Source organism: Gracilinanus agilis, chromosome 1 (genome assembly GCF_016433145.1).
Source record: "Gracilinanus agilis isolate LMUSP501 chromosome 1, AgileGrace, whole genome shotgun sequence".
Classification (NCBI taxonomy): domain Eukaryota; kingdom Metazoa; phylum Chordata; class Mammalia; order Didelphimorphia; family Didelphidae; genus Gracilinanus; species Gracilinanus agilis.
The window spans coordinates 166,674,394-166,697,329 of record NC_058130.1 but is presented as its reverse complement, the minus strand read 5'-3'; the positions used below and the strand labels follow the sequence as shown (position 1 = coordinate 166,697,329).

At 37.3% G+C, this 22,936-nt stretch overlaps 1 protein-coding gene across 1 annotated transcript in view; it reads right to left on the bottom strand.

Moving 5' to 3' along the window:
• Positions 1 to 22,936, bottom strand: part of LOC123249168 (phospholipid-transporting ATPase FetA-like) — a 187,612-nt gene that overhangs the window by 117,218 nt on the left and 47,458 nt on the right. The window contains exons 2-4 of the mRNA XM_044678159.1: positions 20,972 to 21,070; positions 10,765 to 10,823; positions 10,081 to 10,155 (exon numbers count right to left, since the gene is read on the bottom strand). Of these exons, the coding sequence (XP_044534094.1) occupies positions 10,081 to 10,155; positions 10,765 to 10,823; positions 20,972 to 21,070 (233 nt within the window). The remainder of the gene's footprint in view (positions 1 to 10,080; positions 10,156 to 10,764; positions 10,824 to 20,971; positions 21,071 to 22,936) is intronic.

The window sequence follows — 22,936 nt, the reverse complement described above, 5'->3', positions numbered from 1 at the left end:
TTCACTCCTGCTTTTATTTTATACTTGAAGACTTTGATTTCTATGGATCATTTGGCATTGTTGGCCTACTCTGGTTACTCTTGCTCTCCTGGGTTTCCATGACACTACTCTCTTCTATTTCTCATCTTACCTTTATGACAGCTACTTTCAGTCTCCACTGCTAGACTGTCATCCTTGTCCCAAGCCCTAACTGCAAGGTACATAAAGTGCTAGCCAGTCTTCTTATCAAGACCAATCCCTCTACATGAGTCCTTAATCCTTCCCCTTTCATCTTCTCTAGAAGACTGCCTCTACAATCAATACTCCCATTTCTAATTTTTGAACTCTGTATTTATTGGTTTCTTCTCTGATATCTATGAATATAACTGTCTCCTTTGTTCTTTAATTTTTTTAAATTTATTTTTTTCTATTACACGTAATAATAATTTTAATATACATTTCCTAAACACGAATAAGCAGATTTTAGATAAAGAAATAAAAACTCTCAATAAGCACATGAAAAGTGTTCTAAATCTCTTGTAATTAGAGAATTGCAAATCAAAACAACTCTGAGGTAACACTCATACCTAGCAGATTGGCTAATATGACAGCAAAGGAAAATAATAAATGTTGGAGGGGATGTGACAAAATTGGGACACTAATGCATTGCTAGTGGAGTTGTGAATTGATCCAACCATTCTGGAAGGCAATTTGGAATTATGCGCAAAGGGCTTTAAATGACTGCCTGCCCTTTGATCCAGCCATACCACTGCTGGGTTTGTACCCCAAAGAGATAATAAGGAAAAATATGTGTACAAAATATTTATAGCCACCCTCTTTGTGGTGGCAAAAAACTGGAAAATAAGGGAATGCTCTTGTGGGGAATGGCTGAACAAATTGTGGTATCTGTTGGTGATGGAATATTATTGTGCTAAAATGAATAATGAACTGGAAGAATTTCATGTGAACTGGAATGACCTCCAGGAATTGATGCAGAGCAAAAGGAATGGAACAAGGAGAATACTGTATACAGAGACTGATACACTGTGGCACAATTAAATGTAATGGACTTCTCTAATGATACAGGACAATTCTGATGGATTTATGAGGAAGAACACTATCCATATACAGAGAAAGAACTGTGGGAGTAGAAACATAAAAGAAAGGCATTTCCTTGATCACATGGTTTGATGGGGATATGATTGGGGATGCAGACTCTAAACCATCACTCTATTTCAAATATTAATAATATAGAAATAGGTCTTGATCAATGATACTCGTAAAACCCAGCTGAATTGTGTGTTGGCTATGGGAGGGAGGAAGGAAGAGGGGAGGGAAAGAACATGAATCATGAAATTAATTAAATAACTGGAAATATACATTTCCCCAAATTATAAGATCCAAATTGCCTGTTTCCTTTTTCTCTCTTTTTCTTTTTTCCCCTCCCCCTCCCTGAGATAGTAAGCAATTTGATCTGGGTTATACATGTATGATCATATAAAACACATTTCCATATTGCTAATTTTGTGAGAAAATACTCATACAAAATATTAAAAACTCCCAAAATAAAGATACACAAATAAAATAAAATGAAAAATTCTATCCTTCAATCTGCATTCAGTTTCTATCACTTCTTTCTCTGGAAGTGGATAGTATTCTTTGTCATGAGTCCATCAGAGCTATTTGGGATCAATGTATTGCTGAGAATAGCTGTCTTTCACAGTAGATCAGTGTACAGTATCGCTATTAAGGTGTACTCCTGGTTCTGCTTACTTCACTCTGCATCAGTTCAGGCAAGTCTCTCCAGTTTTTTTTTCTGAAATCATCAAGCTCATCATTTCTTATAGCACAATGGTATTCCATCACAATTATGTACTACAATTTGCTCATCTGTTCCCCAATTATGGACATCCAAGTCTTCTTTATTCTTAAAAAATCCTCATTAAATCACTTCTTCCTTGCTCTTACTTTTAGTCATTGTTTCCTAGCACTTGGCATATAGTAGTAACTTAATAAATGTGTACTGATTGACTGATTGAGGTATCCCCCAAGACTCTGTTCTAAGTTTTCTTTTCTTCTACATTCTTCTGGTCTCAGGTCTCCCCTCCTCTAATCCATATTTTTAATAGTTGACAAAATAATATTCTTAAAGCACAGGTCTATGCTCAAAAAGCTCCAGTTAACTCTGGGTAAGTTCCCTTATTACCTTTACAATGAAATATAAACTCCTTTGTTTGATATTTAAAGCTTTTGACAACTTGGTCTCAACTTATCTTCTCATTTTAATATACAATTTTCCACTACCCTCACTTAGTCATATAGACCTCTATAAGATGTTCCCCTTCTCATCTCCATGTTTTTGCATTTGTCTCCTATGCCTGGAATATAACTAATCTTCATTTCTGCTTCTCAAAATTCCTATTTTCTTTCAAGATTCAGTTTATTGCCACCTTCTAAATGAGGTTTTTCCTGATCCCCCATCCCCACCCCAGTTGCTAGAGATTCTCCTCTGACATGTCTCCTTAGATAGAATGCAAACTTCTTGGGAATATGGATTTTTGTGTTTCCATCCCCAGCATTTAGATAGTACCTGGAATATAGAAAGTCATTACTTTTTGATTGATGCCTTGGTTGGTGACCTCCATCAATTGCCATGGATTTTATTACCAACTCCATGCATCTGACTTCCGCATCTATAAATCCAGTCCTAAACTCTTATATGTGCTTCTCAAACTCAACAAATCCTAATCAGAACACATTATTTTCCCTCCTAAACCCATTCCTCCTCTAAACTTTCTAATTTTTGTTGAAGGTACCACCATTTTTCCAGTCTATCAAGGTTCACAATCTTAGAATATTCACTCACCCTCATTTCCCATAGCTAATTGTCATATCTTATCTCATTTTATTGCATTCCTCTCCTCTCCATGGGCATAGCCACCTCCTTAGTTCAGGCATCATCACCTCTTAGCTGAATATTTGTAACAAGATTTCTAATTGGTCTATTTGCTGCTAGTCCCTACCGTCTTCTGATTTATCCTCCAAACAAAGTGCCAAAATGATCTTTCTAAAATACAAATTTGATCATGTTACTCCTTGCTAAAATAGTTTAGTAGCTACTTATTGCCTTGAGGAGAAAATACTAAACTCCTCAGTTTGACATTTAAGGCCCATCACTGGGTATAGCTCCAGGCAACCTTTCTAGGTTACTGTGGAATATTCCAAGGCTCTATATTCAAGATTGACTGAACTACTTGATGTTCCACAAACTCAATATTTCAGACTGTAGAGATTAAAATTAATATCCAATAACTAAATATTATATTTGATAAAGTTTTATTAATAATAAACTAACATAAAAAACTAGAGTGGAAAGGTGTTAAACTAACTTCAACAACCCTCCTGAAGAAGAGAGTAAGAGGGAGGAGCTACAGAACTTATATACAAATGTGACTATGCAAACATGGACAAAGCGAAAAGAATTCTGGGTAATACAGAAAGGAAGTTTGGGTAATGTAGTTTTAGGGATTCAAGATATTTCCAACTATATAAGACCTTCTTCCACTTTCAAGCTTTTGAACAGGACCCCATGACTCCTCACCTCCACATCATTTGCTATCTTTGAAGTTCATCTCATACCACTTTTTTCCCTATAGGAAACATTTCTTTATTCTCATCTTGATCTTGATCCTTCATCATCCTCCTTCTCAAATGATCATATATGTAATTATACATATGTATCTTTCCTAGTAGAATATAAACTCCTGGAGAGCAGGGTTTTTTTTCCATTTTATTTTTGTAACCTCAGTGCCTAGCATAATGCCTTATACATAGTACCTACTTAATAATATCTTACTGGGGAGCAGACAGGTAGTTTAGTAGACAGTTTGGATTGGAAGTGGAAGGTTCTAGGTTCAAATCTGATCTCAGATGCTTCCTAGCTCTGTGATCCTAAGCAAGTCACTTAATCCCAACTGCCTAACCCTAACCAGTTTCCTGTCATGAAATTGATATTTAGTATTAATTCTAAGACAGAAAACAAGGGTTTTAAAAAATAATAATAGAATTTTACTACGCTGGATTGAATGGAAGGTAAAATTTAATAAAATTAAATATAAAATTTTGCACTCAGTCAACAACGCATACACACATACACACTTTTTTTTTTGGACAAATGATGCATTCTCCAGTGTGGAGAGGAAAAGGAGGGAGGGAGATACCAGGGAACTTAAATGTAACAAATAAATAATTAAAAAATATTATGCCCAACCACTAATAATTGGGAAATCCAATAAAATCTACAGTAAGTGCCTTCTCCCTCTCCAGAACTATATAAGAGATCAACCAGAAGCCAGAAATTTGTTCAAGGGCAATAAGAAAGGGGATTGGCAACCTCAAGGCCAGCACAGAGTAGCATTCCCCCCTGGCCATAACCTGTCAGGAACATGTGTAGCCTTGAAGGAAGTAGGAATGGAAGGTTCCCCTGAGAAAGACCCAGGATGGTCATAAAAATACTTAGTCCTTGAAAGTGCTTGGACACTGTCAAAGGCAGCAGGAACAGTCTGTGGAAGCACGCATGTGGAGTATACCAGGCTCAGAGCCTCTGAGGTTCCTGAAATATTCTCATGAGACACCAGAGAGGGCCCATAGCAGCAACCTCAACCATGACATGAATGCCCACTAAGGTGTCAAATTATACTCCTATGGTATCTGCGACAATTTTTTTTCCAACAAGGGTTCATAATAGACTTCTGAGTGGCCATAAGTATGACCAAACTGAGGTCCCAAATCTAAGAGAGAAGGGACTATATAACCATTCTCAGATCTAATTAGCATAATGCTTTCATTTCTGAGAAGATAACACTTACAACTATCACCCATCTCAATAAGCAGAACCTTCCTTCATATATCTTTGGTTTCACTTGGACCTATCTACCATGAAAGTGGAACCAAAAAAAGCTTAGAGGAAGAACTACGGGATGTTATAGAATGTCATCCTTAATAGGGCATTTTAAAACACAGATTGGACTACTGCTGCTTTTAGAAATATGGAACCAAAGAATCACATGGGAACACCAAGAACTAGCCAGATAAGCATGACTGCCAAATTCTAGCCTATGGGTTGGGGATCACTCTGTATGACGGCAAACTCTGTTTCCTTCTCTGGCTTCTGGGGGGTCAGATCTTTAGCTGGGATTCTGGGGAAACGAGTAAGATTCAAATGAATACAGCCAGAGGAAAGGTAGGGCCAGTATGCCCATAATAGTAGTTTCCAGAACCCAGCTTGTATTTGGCCAAGAATAATCAACTGTTTAGAATGTGTTTATAATAAAATCAGAGAATTCTTCTTATGACTTGGTGAACAATAGTTCTTTTGCCAGTGGAGTATGAAAATGCTAGCTCCTTTAGAAGGAATGTTGGTTTCTCTGGGAGGAATTTGAATCAGGCAAATTCTCTTGGGAAGAATAAATATGAACCCAACCATTAATGCAGAGGCTGCTTGCATATGACAGCATCAAGTAGCTATTTGGAAAGCCTCAAACTGTTTATTATACTTTTATTTCTTGCAAAATGTAGGCAAACAATAATGTGTGTGTTTTCCTTTGTGGTCATGTTAATTTGGGATGGAGATAAGAATTTGAATGGAGAAATGAGATAGTATTATTTCATGATCTCTCCGGAATTTCTGGGTAGAGGTAAGATGTAAACGTATTTGATATATTTGTGAAATATGTACAAATAATTCTTGCTAGATCGAGCCTAGAAGAACGTGGATTAAGGTAAGGGAAGCCAAGTGCTACATTTAGTACAATTTTATAACTATCATACTAGGCAGAAGGGAAAACCATATTCTATTACCTTCAGTTATGGAACTAAACTTTTCATCTCAAGAAGATCCAATCTTATATTTATATGTAGTATGATCATAATGATCTCTAAAACTGTAGTCATTTTGTCTTCAAAGAGCCTACAACTTGACAAAAACGTCTATGGCTACAGAAGAAAATCCACATTTTGCCCAGAAACAAACACTGGGATTACATAATAGCATGGGCATTGGAACAACAGCTCTCTTCTCTCTAAATAGGCCCAATACTTCTTTTGCCCTTACTTCCCCCAAACTTCTATCCAGTCACCCAAACTTTTCCCAGATTCTACCCTCTAGTTGGGAAATGTTTTCTGAAAGAATGGCAACCTCTTCTTTCCAAAACGGAACCCCTATCCTCCCAAAACAAACACTGCTTTCTTGGTTTTAATGTTAGGTATGATGCCATGGAGAAATTCCAATTAAACATGTCCCTCTAGATGTTCTACAATGTAGAACCTACAAAATTAAGGTGCTTGTCTAACTTTAAGTTTCTGAGACTTAAAAATGACTCTGGCTAGAGATGGTAGTTGGGAGTGAAGTGACTAGAAATTCTTTGATCAGATCCAAGGCAAACACACAGGACGATTTGGCCTTTGTTTACTGAACAAATACCAACTCCCTAACAAAACGATTAGAAGCATGAAACATATTAATCTGCCTTTTTGTTTTAAATTAAATTTGCTGAATAGATAGCTACCAACTGCTCACTCCAAGTTCCTGGTGCCACAATTCTCTAGCTGGGACAAATCCAGATACAATTTCTAGGAGGTCTAACTTTGATAAATTTAGTATAACCAGAAATGGGGTGAGAAGTATAGCAAGCTACTAAGACAACCATTCTCCACATGCTCCCTCCTACCCCATATTGTTTTTGTATCTCTCTGCTTTCCACAAACTATTAAAAAACCCATATGGTCCTCAAGGATACTGGTTCCCCCTACATCTGTGCTTCATCCACCTCAGCTGTCAAAGGCAAGAGCATTTTAGAGGAGTCTCTTTATCTCTGTGGAACAGCAATCGTTCCTACTAAGCAGAATTGAAAATATTAAATGAGAATGTTAAAATTTAGAAGAGAACTTAGTCTTAGGACATTTTGTTATACAATCATTGAAAAAGCTTAGAAACTTCTGAGTTAAACCCCCTCATCTTATAAATAAGAAAACTGAGGCACAGAGAAGGTAAGTTCAACTGTCCAGAGATACAAAACTAGTGTCTTGAAATAGGATTGGTAACCAGATTGTCCTGACTCCAAGTGCTGTGCCCCATTGACTGCTATGCAACCAATCTTCTCATTATACATATAAGGCAGCTCTTTGAGACTGCATGGAGCAAACAATAAGTTCTAATTCCTCAAAAAAGAATTTCTAGGCCTGAGCGAATGTATCATAGCACACATACACTTTAGCACACAAAGTACAACACGTAGCCAGAATGTCAAGTGCCTGCATCATCCAATGGCACCAGCAGTTCACAGTAGCACTCTTCCTTCCTGGAATCGCGCGCGCGTTTGTGTGTGTGTGTGTGTGTGTGTGTGTGTGTGTGTGTGTGTGTGTGTGTGTGTGTGTGTGTGTGTGTGACTTCTCTCCTCTTTCTGGCTCCAGTCTTGGGAGCCACCTCTACAATTTGCAGCTTTAAAGTCCCAGATTAGTAAACTCTGTGAGGTCAAGGACTTTCCCTTCCAGAACTTCCAACTAGACCACTGTACTGAATTCAAAGAATTCTAATTATGTATAATTATCTGAATTGGCTTCTATTATATATGGAAATTTGCAAATAGCTTCAAACTCAGAAGGGTAAGTTAAATGAAGTGAAAATGAAAGAAAAATTCTCAAGAACAAAGAAGAGGATAGACTATACAATTCAGGAATATCCCTTGGTTTTCAATGACAACAGAAAACAAGGCCAGAAATGAGATATTATAGCCAGGATGACAGTTGAGAATGCCTTTGCCTAGCATTTCAGGTCACCCCAAATCTGGTCCCATCCTATTTATACAGTCTTATACTTCTTAATGCCAATCTTCCATTCACAGCAGTTTAGTAAGGGTGGTTTCCTCCTCCTCTCTGGCACATATAGTGCTCATTCTTGGCTTTGTGTTTTTTCTCAAGTTGTTCTCATCTCAAATACTCTCCCTCCTATCTCTAGTCCACTGAGGAAGCTGGTGATACAATGGACATAGAAGTGGTCCTGAAGTCAGAAAGACCCAAGTTTAAATCCAACATTAGACATTAATTAGCTTTGTGACCCTGGGGCAAGTCATCTCTGTTTGCCTTGGTCTCCTCAACTGTAAAATGGGAATAGTAAGAGAACCTACTTTGCAAGATTGTTGTGAGGATCAAATGAGTATCTGGCACATAGTAGGCACTACACACACACACACACACACACACACACACACACACACACACATACACACACACACACAGGCTTATTTTCCTCCTTTTTCTTCTTTCCCCTCTAGTCCAAGGCATATCTTTTAGTCTGTTTGAGGGATAGAAATATTATTATGGAAGGAGCATTGGACTTAAAGGTAGAAGACCTGAATTTGAGCCTAAATATGTCACTTGCATGCCATGTAACTCTTGAGAAATTCTTTTCCTTCTGTGTGTCTGTTTCCCCATTCATCATATGAGGGGACTGGACTTGTTCTTTCCAGCTCTAACATCCATTATGTGATCCTGGAAATTGATCTCTGTTGGTAAAGGCCAAGACTGACTTGCTAAAGGTTGAAAAGAGAGCAAAGATTTCTTGGAAGATCTCTCCTTCCAGGTGGGTGGGGCATGGATATGGATGGAGCTAAGTGTTTCTAAGAACAACAGGGGTCTCTGTTATCAATGATGGAGAGGTAACTTGAAGAAGTGAAAGCAGTACTTTGTAGGTTAGGGACATGAGTAGAGAGAAAGAAGAGGATGGGCAACTTCTGCAGCCAGCTAGATTTCTTGAAAGCTTTCTTTAAAATACAGTTCAGACTCAGGCAGATCTGTGAAACAGTAGTGAGCTGAGCATATTTTAAATTAAAGATGTGGAGAAACCATGCCCCAGTCCTTTGTAATCTCTTTTCTTGGTGGTTTTTGAGTGGAATAGCAATTGATCTAGGACTCATAGCTTTAGAATTCTAATTTCCTTAGCTTCATCTACATTGGAATAAGATATTCTGGATCCTCTTCTTTTCTCCCTGTACATTTTCTTAGTGATCTCATCATCCTCTATGAGTTCAATTAGCTTTATGCAAATGACTCCCAGGGTTATAAATTTCCATACCTAGTCTCTCGTGATCTCCAGTTCTGTATCATGAACTTCCTACTGAACCTTTCCAAATGGATGTCTCACAGGCCTCTCAAGTTTGAAATGTCCAAAACAGGATTTATTAACTCCTTGCCCCTAAATTCACTCAGCCCCCGGTCACCTGTGGCCCAGATCCCAATGGGTACCAAAGGTTCCAGCAGCAGCAGCAACTACCTAGGAAGCCTTTTCCCCTAATTTTCCTGCAATGCCATAATTTCCTCCTCTTTTCTCAGTGGGAAACTGACTCCCATTTCCTCCACCAAATCCTCACCCTTGGCGGGGGGTGGGGTGGGATTCAGAGCCTCTCCTCCATTCTGACCTTTCAGTCTACTCCTCTGTTCTCTACATAGAGTCATGGGTTGACACTTCCAGTTCCCTCCAACTGACTTATTGTAGGCAGACATGGATACTTACACTGGTTGTATGAGTGGGGAATCAACTACATCCTTTCTGATATGTTTCTTCTAAAAGACCAGTCTATCTTTCCTTTCTGATGCACCCTAAAAACCCCTGGACCTTGCTAATGTACCTTGCTAATATACCCTGATTACTTTTACATCCATCCTGTAGGTAAATCTCTATATGTTGTCTCTCTCAATTAGAATGCCTACTTCCAAAGAGCAGTAATTGTTTTGTTTTTCTATTTATATTTTCACTGCTTAGCACACATTAAGCACTTAAATGCTTTTCATTCATTCACTTTTTATTAATTCTTCCTAACTTCCTCATTTCTGTCAAGGGTAACAGCATTAGTTCAGACACCTAGTTTTATAATTTCAAAGTCAGTCTCAATTCTTTACTCTTACTCACCTACCTCTTACTCTTAATCACCTACCCCTATCCTTATCCAATCAGTTGTCAAGTCTAGCTCCAAAACATTTTTCATATCCTTCCTCTATTCACTTATACCACCACTACTCTAGTTTGAGGCCCTTCTTGTATCTCACCTGGACTATTGCAATAGCCTCCTCATAAGTCTCTTTGATTCCTCCATCCTCTACATTGCTACAAAAATGATACTCCTAAAACATACATTGGACCTGTTATTCCTCTACTTAAGAAGTTCTAGTAGTTCTTTATTATCTCTACTCAAATAAAACTCACCTACTGGACAAGTAAAATCCTTTATAATCCACTTTTCAGACTGATTACAAATTACTTCCTTTCATGCACTCTAAAATCCAGCTAAACTGTCCATTTTGCTATTTTTCACACAGAACATTTCTGGCTCTCTCACTCTTCCCTGGAATTTCCCCCAAAAAGTCTATACAAACCTGCCTCAAAGTTCAGCTCAAGTACCACCTCCTATATAAGGCCTTTCCTGTTCCCCCTGTTGCCATTATCTCTTCCATTATGTTTCATTTATTTCAGAAATCTTTTAATCTGTTTACAAGTGTATATGTTGTTCCCCCCCCCCCCCCCCATATAAACTTCTTGAGTATAAGAATGTTTTTTTGTCTTTGTATCTTCAATGCCTAGCATGGTACCTGACAAATACTAATAATAATGCCTGTTGAGTGGTAGATTAGTGGTTCCCCTCATCTTCCAGGACATAGTCACCAAACTAAAAGGTTCTGCAGGCTAATAATGTTCCTATCACCACTTTAAGTTGTCATAAGCTACACACTTACCTCATATTCAAATTTTTCATTGAATTCTTTGTTGTTGGCTTGCAAACATCTCTCTTTCTCTGTAAAGCAGAAAAAATGGATGAACAGAATAGTCATCTATAGAAGCAATCCTATGTTGCTTGGTTTCCTCATCCCTTTGATAGAGGATCTCCAAGTATAAATGTGATTTTTCTCTCCCCTATCCTCTTAATTCTAAGAGTTAGTGAAACCATCTAGTACACAGAGAAATATTACCAATAAGAAAACTAAAACTTACAAGTGTACATATCTACAAAGTGAGTCAGGAAGACAGTAAAGTCAAAAGGAGCTTCAGTTTCCTAATGGACCCCCTCTATTCTCTATCCTAACATTTTTCACTTCCTAACCCACAGCATCAGCAGCGTATGCTGATATTTTTGTGGAAATCAACTCAGTCCTTTGGATTACTGTACTTTCACATAGCAAAACTGCTGAGGGTATCTATTTTCCAGAAGTTTATGTTCAAGCCAATTTTTATGAACTTATTAGGACACAGATCTCGCAATTACTCTGGCAGGAGCTGTAGTCTAGCCTCCTCAGTAGCCACAGCTACTTAAGATCAAGGGAAAAAAGTTCTTCCCAAACAAAGTTTTTAGCATTACCAAACAGCTCAAGAACAGAAACAGATGTGATTTTATCAATGAAAATAACATTCAAGAAGATGTATTACCACCTGCTTTGCTGTTGTACCCTAACCTGATTGGGCAGTTCCACCTGACCTATAGCTAAAACCATTTATATGTGTTGTCTCCTTTACTACAATGTAAGCTATGTGAGAGAAAGGATGGGTTTTATTCTCTGTTTCTATCCTCAGAACTTAATTTTGCATGTAGTAAACACTTAATAAATGCCTTTTCATTCAGTCATTTATTCACAGAGGAGTGGCCACATGGCACTTGTTATCTGAATATATGCTACATCTTCTATTAAACTATAAACTACTTGAGAGTAAGATCATAGAACAAGAGAGCTTATGATTGGAGAAAGGACCTCAGCAGTCATCTAACCTAACCCATAATGCAAAGGAATGCCTACAAGTGGTTTTGGGAGAACCTACCACTTCTTGAGGCAACAACATCCCATTTTTGGACAGCTCTAATTATTAAGAAGTTTTTCTTGGGTGTGGAGCTAAGATGACAGAGAAGGTACAGGGACCCATCTAATTTCTATCAAATTACCCTCCACAAAGCAATGATATAACATCTTGAAATGAGTTCTGGAGCAACACCATCCACAAATGGACAAGGTGAGGTAATTTTTCAGCCCAAAACAATGTAGAAAGCTAGCACAAGGGATCTAGTGCAGCAGCATGGAGGTGGAGCATAGCACAGTAAGACAGGATCTACCAAGGCAAAAGGCCTTGGACATAGCTGAAACATCAGCCAAGGCTTTTGGAACTCTTAGCCTCAGATGGTAAGGGAGGTTGGACAACTGCTTAGAAGGAGATTACAGGGGTCCTTTGTTGGCTCTGAGTGCAAGACTCATGTGGTACTGCCCATACACAAAATCAGGTCAGAGTCCTGGAGCACAGTCACAATGTGAGGAAGAGCACCATCATATAAGAACACTTGAAGCCACAGGGGGAGCAGGGGACCCTGGTCACAGTTTCAAGGGGTAAAAGAGTGGTTGGTGTTACTTACAGACTGAAGTATGGGCTGAGAGAGCATTAAATACACCTTTCTTTACATCATACCACCTTGGAAGAACTCACTAGCCCAAAAAAGGAATTAATATAGGGGTTCAAAAAGGATTTAAAAAGTCAAATAAAAGAAGTTGAAGAAAATTAGGAAAAATAAATGAGAATGATACAGGAAAATCATGAAAAAGAATCAATAGCTTAGTAAAGAAGATCCAAAATATATTGATGAAATTAATACCTTAAAAAAATGAATAGGCCAACTGGTAAAAGAGGCAAAAAATCCAAAGAGAAGAACTTCTTAAAAAGCAGAACTGGCCAAATGCAAAAGGATAATAAAAATGTAATGAAGGAAAAAACTTCTTGAAAGACAGAACTGGCCTTTGGAAAAAAACACTGAGGGAAAAAAGCTCTTTACAAAATAGAACTGGCCAAATAGAAAAAAAAGAATTGGCCAATTAGAAAAGGAGGTACAAAAGCTCACTGAAGAAAATTATTCCTTAAGCAGAACCAAGAGGACATTGTACACAGAGACGGATATACTGTGGCACAATCGAATTTATTGGACTTCTCTACTAGCAGCAATGCAATGATCCAGGACAATTCTGAGGGACTTATGAGAAAGAATGCTATCCACATCCAGAGAAAGAACTGTGGGAGTAGAAACACAGAAGAAAAACAATTGCTTGATCACATGGTTTGATGGGAATATGATTGGGGATATAGACTTTAAAAGATCACTCTATTGCAAATATTAATAATATGGAAATTGGTCTTGATCAGTGACACATGTAAAACCCCGTGGAATTGTTCATTGGCTATGGGAGGTGGGGTAGGAGGAGGGGAAGGGAAGAACATGAATTGTGTAACCATGGAAAAATATTCTAAATTAATTAAGTAAATAAATAAACTTAAAAAATAAATTAGAATTAGGCACAGGGAAGCTAATGATTGAATCCATGAGATATCAAGAAATGATCAAAGTCAAAAGAATGAAAAATATAGGAAAAAAAGTGGAAAAACAACTGGCCTAGAAAATAAATCCAGAAGAGATAATTTAAGAATTACTAGACTATTTAAAACCCATGATCAAAAAAAGAACTTAGACATCATCATTCAGAAAACCATCAAGGAAAATTGCTCTGATATCCTAGAACCAGAGGACAAAATAGAAATGGAAAGAATACACCAATAACCTCTTGAAAGAGATCCCAAAAGAATAACTCACAGCAATATTATAGCCAAATTCCCAAACTCCTAGGTCAAGGAGAAAACATTGTAAGCAGCCAAAAGAAACAATTCAAATACTGTGAAACCACAGTCAGAATATCACAAGACTTGGTAGCTTCTACATTAAAGGATCAGAGAGCCTGGAATATGATATTTTCCAGACACCAAAGGAGCTAGGATTTCAGCCAAGAATCACTTACTCAGAAAAAATTAGCATAATCCTTCAGAGGGAAAAATGGCTATTCAATAAAACAGAAGACTTTCAAACATTCCTGATGAAAAGCCCAGAGCTGAATGGAAAATGTGACTCTTAAATACAAAGCTCAAGAGAATCATAAAAAGGTAAATGGGAAACAGAAATTAAAAGACATTCAATTAGGTTAAATTGTATACATCCCTACAGTGGGAGATGATTCTTGTAACACCAAAGAACTTTGCCATTATTAGGGCAATTAGAAGGAGTATACACAGACAGAGGGCAAGAGTATGAGTTGAATATGATGAGATGATATAAAAAAATTAAATGAAGGCATGAGAAAGAGGAATGTATGGGGAAGAGGGGGAAATGGAAAATAATATGGGGTAAATTATTGCAAATGAAAGAGCATTTACAGTGGAGGGAAAGATGGAGGAGGTGGAGAGGAGAGCATGTGAACTCTTAGCAGAATTGGCTCAATGAGGGAAGAATATACACAATCAAATGGGTATAGAAAGCTATCTTACCTTACAGGAAAGTAGGAGGGGAAGGGGATAAAAGAAAGGGGGATGGGACTGACAGAGGGCAAATTGGGGGAGAGAGAGGTCAGAAACTAAACAGGGGTAAATAGAGTGGAAAGTAATGCACAGTAATCATAATAGTACAAAAATGTTTTACAAGTCTCTCTAATAATGGCCTCATTTTTCAAATACATAGAGAAATGAGTTAAATATAAGAATACAAGTCATTCATCAATTGATAAATGATCAAAGGATATGAAAAGGCAGTTCTCAAAGTATTTAAAACTCTCTTTATCATGAAAAAATATTCTAAATCACTATTGTTTGGAGAAATGAAATTTAAGACAATTCTGAGGTACAACCCCATACCTATCAGATTGATTATTATGATAGAAAAAGAAAATGATAAAACCTGGAAGCCATATAGGAAACCTGGAACATGAATGCATTGTTAGGGAAGTTGTGAACTGACTCAATCATTCAGGAGAGCAATTTGGATCTTTGCCAAAGGGCTATACAATGGTACATACTCTTTGATTCAGCAATACCATTCCTAGGTTTGTATCCCAAAGACATAAAAAACAAAAAGCATAAGGACCTATATGTGCAAAAGTATTTAAAGCAGTTCTTTTAAGGGGGGGGCAAAGATTTGGAAAGTGAGGGAATACCTCATCAATTAAGGAATGGCTGAGTAAGTTATAGCATAATTGTAATGGAATAGTATTATACTGTAAGAAATGACAATCAAGAGTAGCTCAGAAAAATCTGGAAAGATTTACCTAAATTGAAGCAGAGTGAAATAAATTAAGTCAGAAGAACATTATATAGTGACAGGAATACTTTACAATGAACAGCTATGAATAATAACAGCTATTCTTATCAATACAATGATCCAAAACCATCCCAAAGGACTCATGATAAAAAATATCATCTGCCTCCAAGAAAAAGAACTGAGTCTGAATCCAAACTAAAGTAAACTTTTTTTCACTTCTTAATATTTTTCTATTTGAGTTTCTTTCCACAAAAGGATTAATATGAAAAAATGTTTTACATGATTGTACATGTAAAATCTATGCGTTTGCTTACCATCTCAAGGAGGACGGAGGGTTGGGAAAGAGGGAGAAGGGGAAAGAATGTACTCATTGAACTATTAGCAAGTATCTTATGAATCTATCTAATGAATTCTGAATCCATTTAAATGTGTTATCATCTAGGTCACAACTCTTCATCTTCACAAGACCATAACATCATCTTGGGCATTTTTGTACTTATTGCCAACTCTTTCTCATTCCCCTACTAATTCTCCCATACAATGCCTATAATAGCATAGGACTTATATACCATGGGAAAACAATAAAGGCTTGTTGAATGAATTAATTCTTCCCTGACCATTTACTGGCACAGTGACATTTCTAAAGACTAAGTGTAAGTGAGCAGTTTCCTGTTGTAAGCAAATAAAACTAATAGTGAAGTTAATTCAACATATTTAATGAGATATATCATTGTTGCTATTGTGATGTTATGTAATATGGTGGAATTACTGGTATTTTTACACAACGTAAACAAATATTTCTGGAGTCAGTAGATAAAAATATAAGGATTTTGAGAGAGCAAATGAGCTAAATCATCCAAGAGATAATATGTCACATTCTAGCAGAGCCTCCCAGGTAAAGAGTTATTTAAATTCTTGCTAGACAAAATCAGTTGGAGAAGGCTTGCATTTTAAAAGGGAAAAGAGAGAATAAACATGATAGCAAATTGTAAAGAAACCTATGTATTCATTTCTGGTAATTTTGAACTTGATACATGAAGAAAAGTTAGGTTCTTCTGCTTTTGGGAGCTATTAATATGAAAAATGATAGATGCTTGTATAAATATATATATTAGTATTTTAATTAAAGCCATGTTGATAGATAAAATCATTAGACCACGCGCTTGTAAGCATTCAAAACTGCCGCCTCCATACTGCCTCCTAGCCAAGCCCTCCTCGCCAAAGAAGAGAGAGAGCACTCCCTCCTAACCCACGAGATTTAAGCGCTCCCCTGCGTCAAGACGTCGGAAACGGAAACCAGTTGGACCATGTTGGATCAAGGGAAATGTAGTTTTGATACATTTCCCTTGTCCATAGAAATATATACATTTTTAGATGGTTTTTTCCAATTTCCTTTTTACAGAGCTAAGATGGCAGAGTAAGGAATGCTCTGAGCTCATCCAAACCCATCTCCAAACACACACACACACACACACACACACACACACACACACACACACACACACACACACACACAAATTTTAAAATGCTGAAAAACTAGGGAAAGCAAGAGGGGCTTTTTCCATGGGAGAGAGAAGGGAAAATAGTCCAGTGAGTATAACATTGAGGGAAGGGGCAGAGTGAGGACAAGCTCACTACAGAAGATATCAGGGGAACTAGCAGCAGAGGAAGTGGAATCCAGCTGGACAAAACAGTTGCAAGCCTCCTCACAGCAAGCCAGCCAGGCCAACCATCCTTCTCCCCACAAAATGCACACTGTGGGACCAAAACACAGCTAGACCTACCCAAAACACCAGAGTGGACTACACAGAAAACTTGGGACAGTGCTCCTTCTCAAGGTAATGAGGAGGAAAACTGGAAAAATAATCAAAAGACAAAGAAAATTCTGATCTTGGAAAATTATTTTAGTGACAGGGAAGATCAGAATATAAACTCAGAAGAGGACAACAGTGTCAAAATAGAAATATGTAAAGCCTCAAAGGCAAGAGTGAAAGGATGTCAGGCCTCAAAACAACTCTTGGAAGAAAAGCTCCGAAACAGAAAATGTAAAGCTTTTTTTAAAAAAGTGGTTTAAATTCTTAACAAACTACTATATTTGCCTGCATTGTTACTGTCCTTTTTTGGGAATTCTCTCTTATATTGTTCTTTTCTCTTATTTCCCTTTTTCCTTTTCTTTCTCCTCAGATTCATCAAATTAATTGTATGTAAGCATATTTGTACTTGGGACAAAAATGACTGGAGAGAAAAGCACAGGATCTGCCCTCAGGGAGACGTGGCTGACAGTGATTGTTCAGGATAATACTTTACTCAAAACCCCAGACATATTTAAGCTGATAGAAATGGTCAGGATGATAGGTTACCCAAAACAAATATATCTTAATCCCTAGTGAAATCTAGTATTCCTAGAACAAAAGGAAGTAAATTTATTGAGTTGGAGAAGGAAGGGAGCTGTATGTTGAAAGGTCAGGGATGATTTTTTAAAGGAGACAGAATTTCATCAACATGTCTATTTTAGATATAAACTCCATTAAGAAAGGGGCCATTCTCTATCCAGGAACCTATTTCTGTATTATTCTGTATATCTATATTAAGAGGGGCTCTACATATACTTCCTGGAAGAAAAATATAACAACAAAGAACAAAAGTTGAAGATCATTAAATAACTTATCATGTATACCATACTAATAAATAGACAATCATTTTAATCATTCAATACTTTTACCTAATGTAGCCAAAGCTGTCCAATTTTGGCACTGAAAACTCTCATTGAAAGCATATGAAACTAAGTTTTGGACACAATAGGAAAAAGGATATTTATCTTCTCTAGGCAAAGTTTGAAAATTGTATTATCCCCTCCTCATTAGAAAATTGTGCCATTATGTTACTGTTTATCAGGGCCTCAAGCCTTTACTGAAACACATACAACTTCACTTAGCATAAAATAAATATATATGAACCACAATTTTTGAGGATTAAGAATAAATTATTTTTTTAAAAAAGCAACATTAAATAATATCCCTCATTGTTCCTTCTCAATTCTCTTCATTTTTCCCCCACCCCAGGTACTGTATTCTGTATATAGTTGTATATATATATATATATATATGTATGTATGTATTTGTACATATACTGTATACTGTATATAGTTGCCTACCTTGCCTACAAGGTCCATTGCCATAGTCTTCAGGTATTTGGGGAGAATTTTTATAAATCATAGAAAAGTTTAGAAAGAAAGACATGTTAAGTAAGTTATTTCTTGTTTATGACATTGTCATAGTAGCAATAACAGTAAAACATATTCTAAGCAGGATACACTGACCTCCTGGCCTAAAAATTTGATCTCCAAAATGCATATATTCTCCAAAAAAGAATGCCCTATGCAAATTACTAGTAAGTTATCTTGTCAGATATTATAAATATCTCTCATTATAAATTAATTAACTGGCTTTCAAATCAGTCTCTTAATAAGTTTGGTGTTAAGTGATTTCATAGAACCTCATTATAATTGTTTGAACTGATAAAATACATTTTCTCATCAAAACAAATGACAACAAGGCCTGATGATAAGGTAAAATAATCTTTATGGCTCAGTGTGGGCATCTAACCAGCTTAGATGGAAATGTCTCCCCCAACCCCCCAACCTTTCTCTGAGCTGCAGCAGGATTGCCAAATTAAAGAAAAATTTTTTGGAAAACATAATGAGTCCCCTCAGTTCTTCCTCCTCTCCTACCAATAAACTATCACATGTATGGAGACAGCAATTAAATTGTTCCTCAGTCTTATTTCCTTACACCAGTGATGGGCAAATTTTTTAAAGAGGGGGCCGAAGGAAAGGAAATGCTCATCTGTTTCTAAGGCAACTCTTTCAAAGTTTCATTGTATTGTATCCTATTCATTGTATTCGTCAAATTAGAAATAATGTTGATTGCTGGATAGAACATTTCAGGGGGCCGGCATCAGGCCTGTGGGCCATAGTTTGCCTATCATTGCCTTAGACCATATAACCATGACTTTAACTTTTTCCCCTAGACCTGTGATGACAAACCTATGGCAGAGATGGCACACATAGATCTCTCTGTGGGCACACATGCCAAGGACCCAATGTCCCAAGGACCCAGTGCATCTATCCTTGTAGCACAGAGTTCGTCAGGGAGGTACAGCTGGGCTGCTCCCCTCCCCCTTTCCCTATAGAAATTAGTAAGCAGGTCTCTATAAGACAGCATCCGTTACAGGACAGGATTGCCCCACCCCATCTGGAATATAATGGCCTCTTAATTACCTATGGCTTGAGTGAGACAGAAACCATTTATGTCTTTACTATCAGAAGCAACCAGTGTCTTTATTATACAAAGTATTTGGGGGATTTGGGGGCGTGTTTTTTGAGTTTGTACTTTAAAAATGTTCAAAACTGTAGTCTAGTGATTTAGGAATAAGTTTTATGAATCCAAGGCTAGGCTAATAGCTTCTTCAGTACCCTTCCCCAGTTTCTTTTAAAAGCAAACTTGGGCTGCTTTAATTTGCATTCTTAGTCCCCTCACCTCTCTTCAATTTTCAAAGGGGTGCCTGTCTGAAGGAGAACAGGTGGGCTAGAAGCTTTGGAAACAATAGTGGCTTGTCAGTCTCCCAGTCAGCCCTGCATTCAGATTAAAACCTGACTTCAACCCTTGACCATTTGCTAAAAAGGTTAATTTGGAAGATATCTCCTTCAGGAAGGCTGGAATATGTTGGGGTGAATGTGCCAGGATTATATAATTTAACCTGAAGGTTATATTTTCCTATAAATAAGGGGTTTTCTTGTAAGTTGGGGCTTTTTTGCTTCCCCCCTACATTTGAGGGGATCATAACTTATAAAACCAAAGGGGAGCGGAGTGCTTGCACCCCTTGCCTCTCCCTCTCCCCAAGCCTGCCTACATCATCCACCTGTCCAGAAGTCTAGTGGGTGGAGTAAGGGTGGGAAATAGTTTGCCCAGCACTCAGTGAGGAGAGGGGCATAGAATGTCATTTTGGGGGATGGGGTGACATGGGCACAACATTTGGTCTGGGGGGGTGGGGTGGGATGGGACCTAGTGCTCCATTTCTAAAAGGTTCCCCATCACTGTCCTAGACTCTTTAGCAGTTTTGGTAGCCCTTTTCTTGCTGATTCCTATTAATCCGTTCATAGTTCACTTAGATATGGAAATTAAAATGGGCTAAAGGTTTTAATTGGTGAGTTGCTAAGGATTCTCTGTAACTCTAAAATCAGTTGTGCCTCAGTCAAACTACTATGATACAAGTTTTGTCTAACTTTGAAAAGTAGTATAACAAGTTTTTAACTTTTAGGCAAATAAAATGAGGATTATGGAAATTGCACAGGTGTTACCATATCTTTTATCAGCTTTCCTGGCTGGCAATAATTTTTGTCAAGGGTCGGTTAGTACTACCAGTAATCAATTGCATGCCAATTAATATCAGCATATGTGCTAAATTCCTTAACCTTGACCAAGTTTTCTTAGTTTGTGAGTGAGAATGCCACAGGACGATTGATGCAAACAAACAACATATTAAATCTAATGTTTCTTCTTTGCCCATTTCTCAGAGCTAGAAAGGAACATTTATTATTCTCTAGAGCCTATTCCTCATTTTGGTGTTTGCAAGCTGACCGTCATTTGTTTTGTTTTGACACTTTTCCATTACAGTTACATAGACAAGTTACTTACCCTTCCTGATTCTCAATTTCTTCATCTGTAAAATGAGAGGACTGAACTATTTCTTACATTCTTTCTACCTAGGAGATTCTATAATTCTATACTTTTTATGTTAAATACTCTTTCTGCTCTTTCCAAGCTTTTAAGTACCTTTCGATGTTTTCTGATAAATTCTACGAGATGCCTGATCCACCTCATTATACGATTCTCTGCCATCTCCTTTCACAAAATCCTTCCTGAAGCAGGCCCCTAGGAATGATAGTGGAAGGAAAAAAATTACTTCAAAAAATGTAAAGGCACAAAAAAACTTGCATTTTTATCATGCACTGAGCAAGAGGGAGAATGTAGAGAAACACTCATCTAACCTTTCTAAGTCTCAGTTTCTTCATTTGTAAAATAAGGGATTTGGATCAAGACTATCTCTCTAATATCTGTTTAAGTTATAAACACTATGATCTTTTGAAATTGAAGAATTAAAGATAAAGACAAGATTAGAGATGATATAAGTGTGTGTGCTTTATGGGGAAGGCCTATATATTAGAGATAGAGGGCCAAAGAAGGGAAGGGGAAGAGAGGGAAGGCAGTTTGCTTTCCCATAATTCAAGCAAAAATATTTACTTGTAGTTTTTTCTAAAGTGTGGGGTTCTATTTAATGTTATTTCAATTAATTAATTAATCATATTTTATGGAAATGTATTTTTTTAAACCCTTGTATTTCAGTGTATTGTCTCATAGGTGGAAGATTGGTAAGGGTGGGCAATGGGGGTCAAGTGACTTGCCCAGGGTCACACAGCTGGGAAGTGGCTGAGGCCGGGTTTGAACCTCGGACTTCCTGTCTCTAGGCCTGACTCTCACTCCACTGAGCTACCCAGCTGCCCCAGGAAATGTATTTTTTAATACTTTGCTCTTATCCTAATCTCTCCACAAATTCATTATTCTTTGAAGCTAAATCTAATGTGAATATGAAGAAAATCCTTTATAAGCCTATATACAAGAATGAATCCTAGGCCAGGTACTCCCAAGGAAAAACAGGTCTAAACTTGGAAAACACATAGTTCTAAGGTCAGACTTCAACTTACTTTTTTAAAAAATCCCTACTAACTCCTTTAAAAATCTAATGAGGACACTTGCCTCTACCACTCTTTCAACTAGTTTATGTAAAATGGCTTTTTTTTTCTTATAATTCACATACCACAGCTACATTTACACTCATGTATTTTAATTCTTTTTACAGAAACTATTAACACCACTCTATCTGCCAAGTATTTATTTCCAGGTAAATAACTATGTTTCCTTCCTCTCCCACCCTGTGTTAGATGACCAGTTAATACTATTAATGTCACAAAGAATTGGTCAATCTGATAATCTAATTAGATGGTTATTAAATGTAAACTATTCTACTCTTCAAAAAGCTCATTTTACATAAGCCTGTCTCCAAGATCCATAAAGAATGATTCATTTGGCACTGTAAGGACTGGAGCATCATCACAACTACTGTTTTTTTCAGTGAGAGTATGTGCATGTGGGATTTCCAGTATATGTGTGCAATTCTACCAAAAGTAACACCACAGACTTTAAACTATTCTTGTTGATATTTGGGAAAGAACATGTAACTACTGATTTATGCTTTGGAATCTCAGAAGATAGAGAGGATGCAAAGGCTTGCAAACAAGTATATTATTTCTCAGTTGAAAATTAGATAAAAGAAATTTTTCAATTAGCCATTAGTTCATGTAATGCAAAGATGCAACAAAAGCTTTTGCCCTTGCAAAAGTTAACTGAAAACTTCTGGCAGTTAGAAGCCTTAGAATGCTGATAGAAGTTCAGTTGGAACCTGAGGCTTGAAGAGAGCAGAAGGTCCAACTGAATCTGCTTTGGGTTTCGGCTTTGCTTTTGGCCTGTGCCTTGTCTCTGGACAATTTGAACCTAGCTAATTTCTCTGGACCTCTCCCTGACCTTCTCCATATTATTCCCCTGTTACCTTTCCTGTATTTTCCCTGTGGGCTTGGGGAGGAAGGGTGGCTTTTGGGTTTTAGTGATTAGACTTTGTGGGTTTAGTTCCCTATAGGCAATTAGGATATCCTTGAATCAAACTATCCCTTATTTTATTGATTT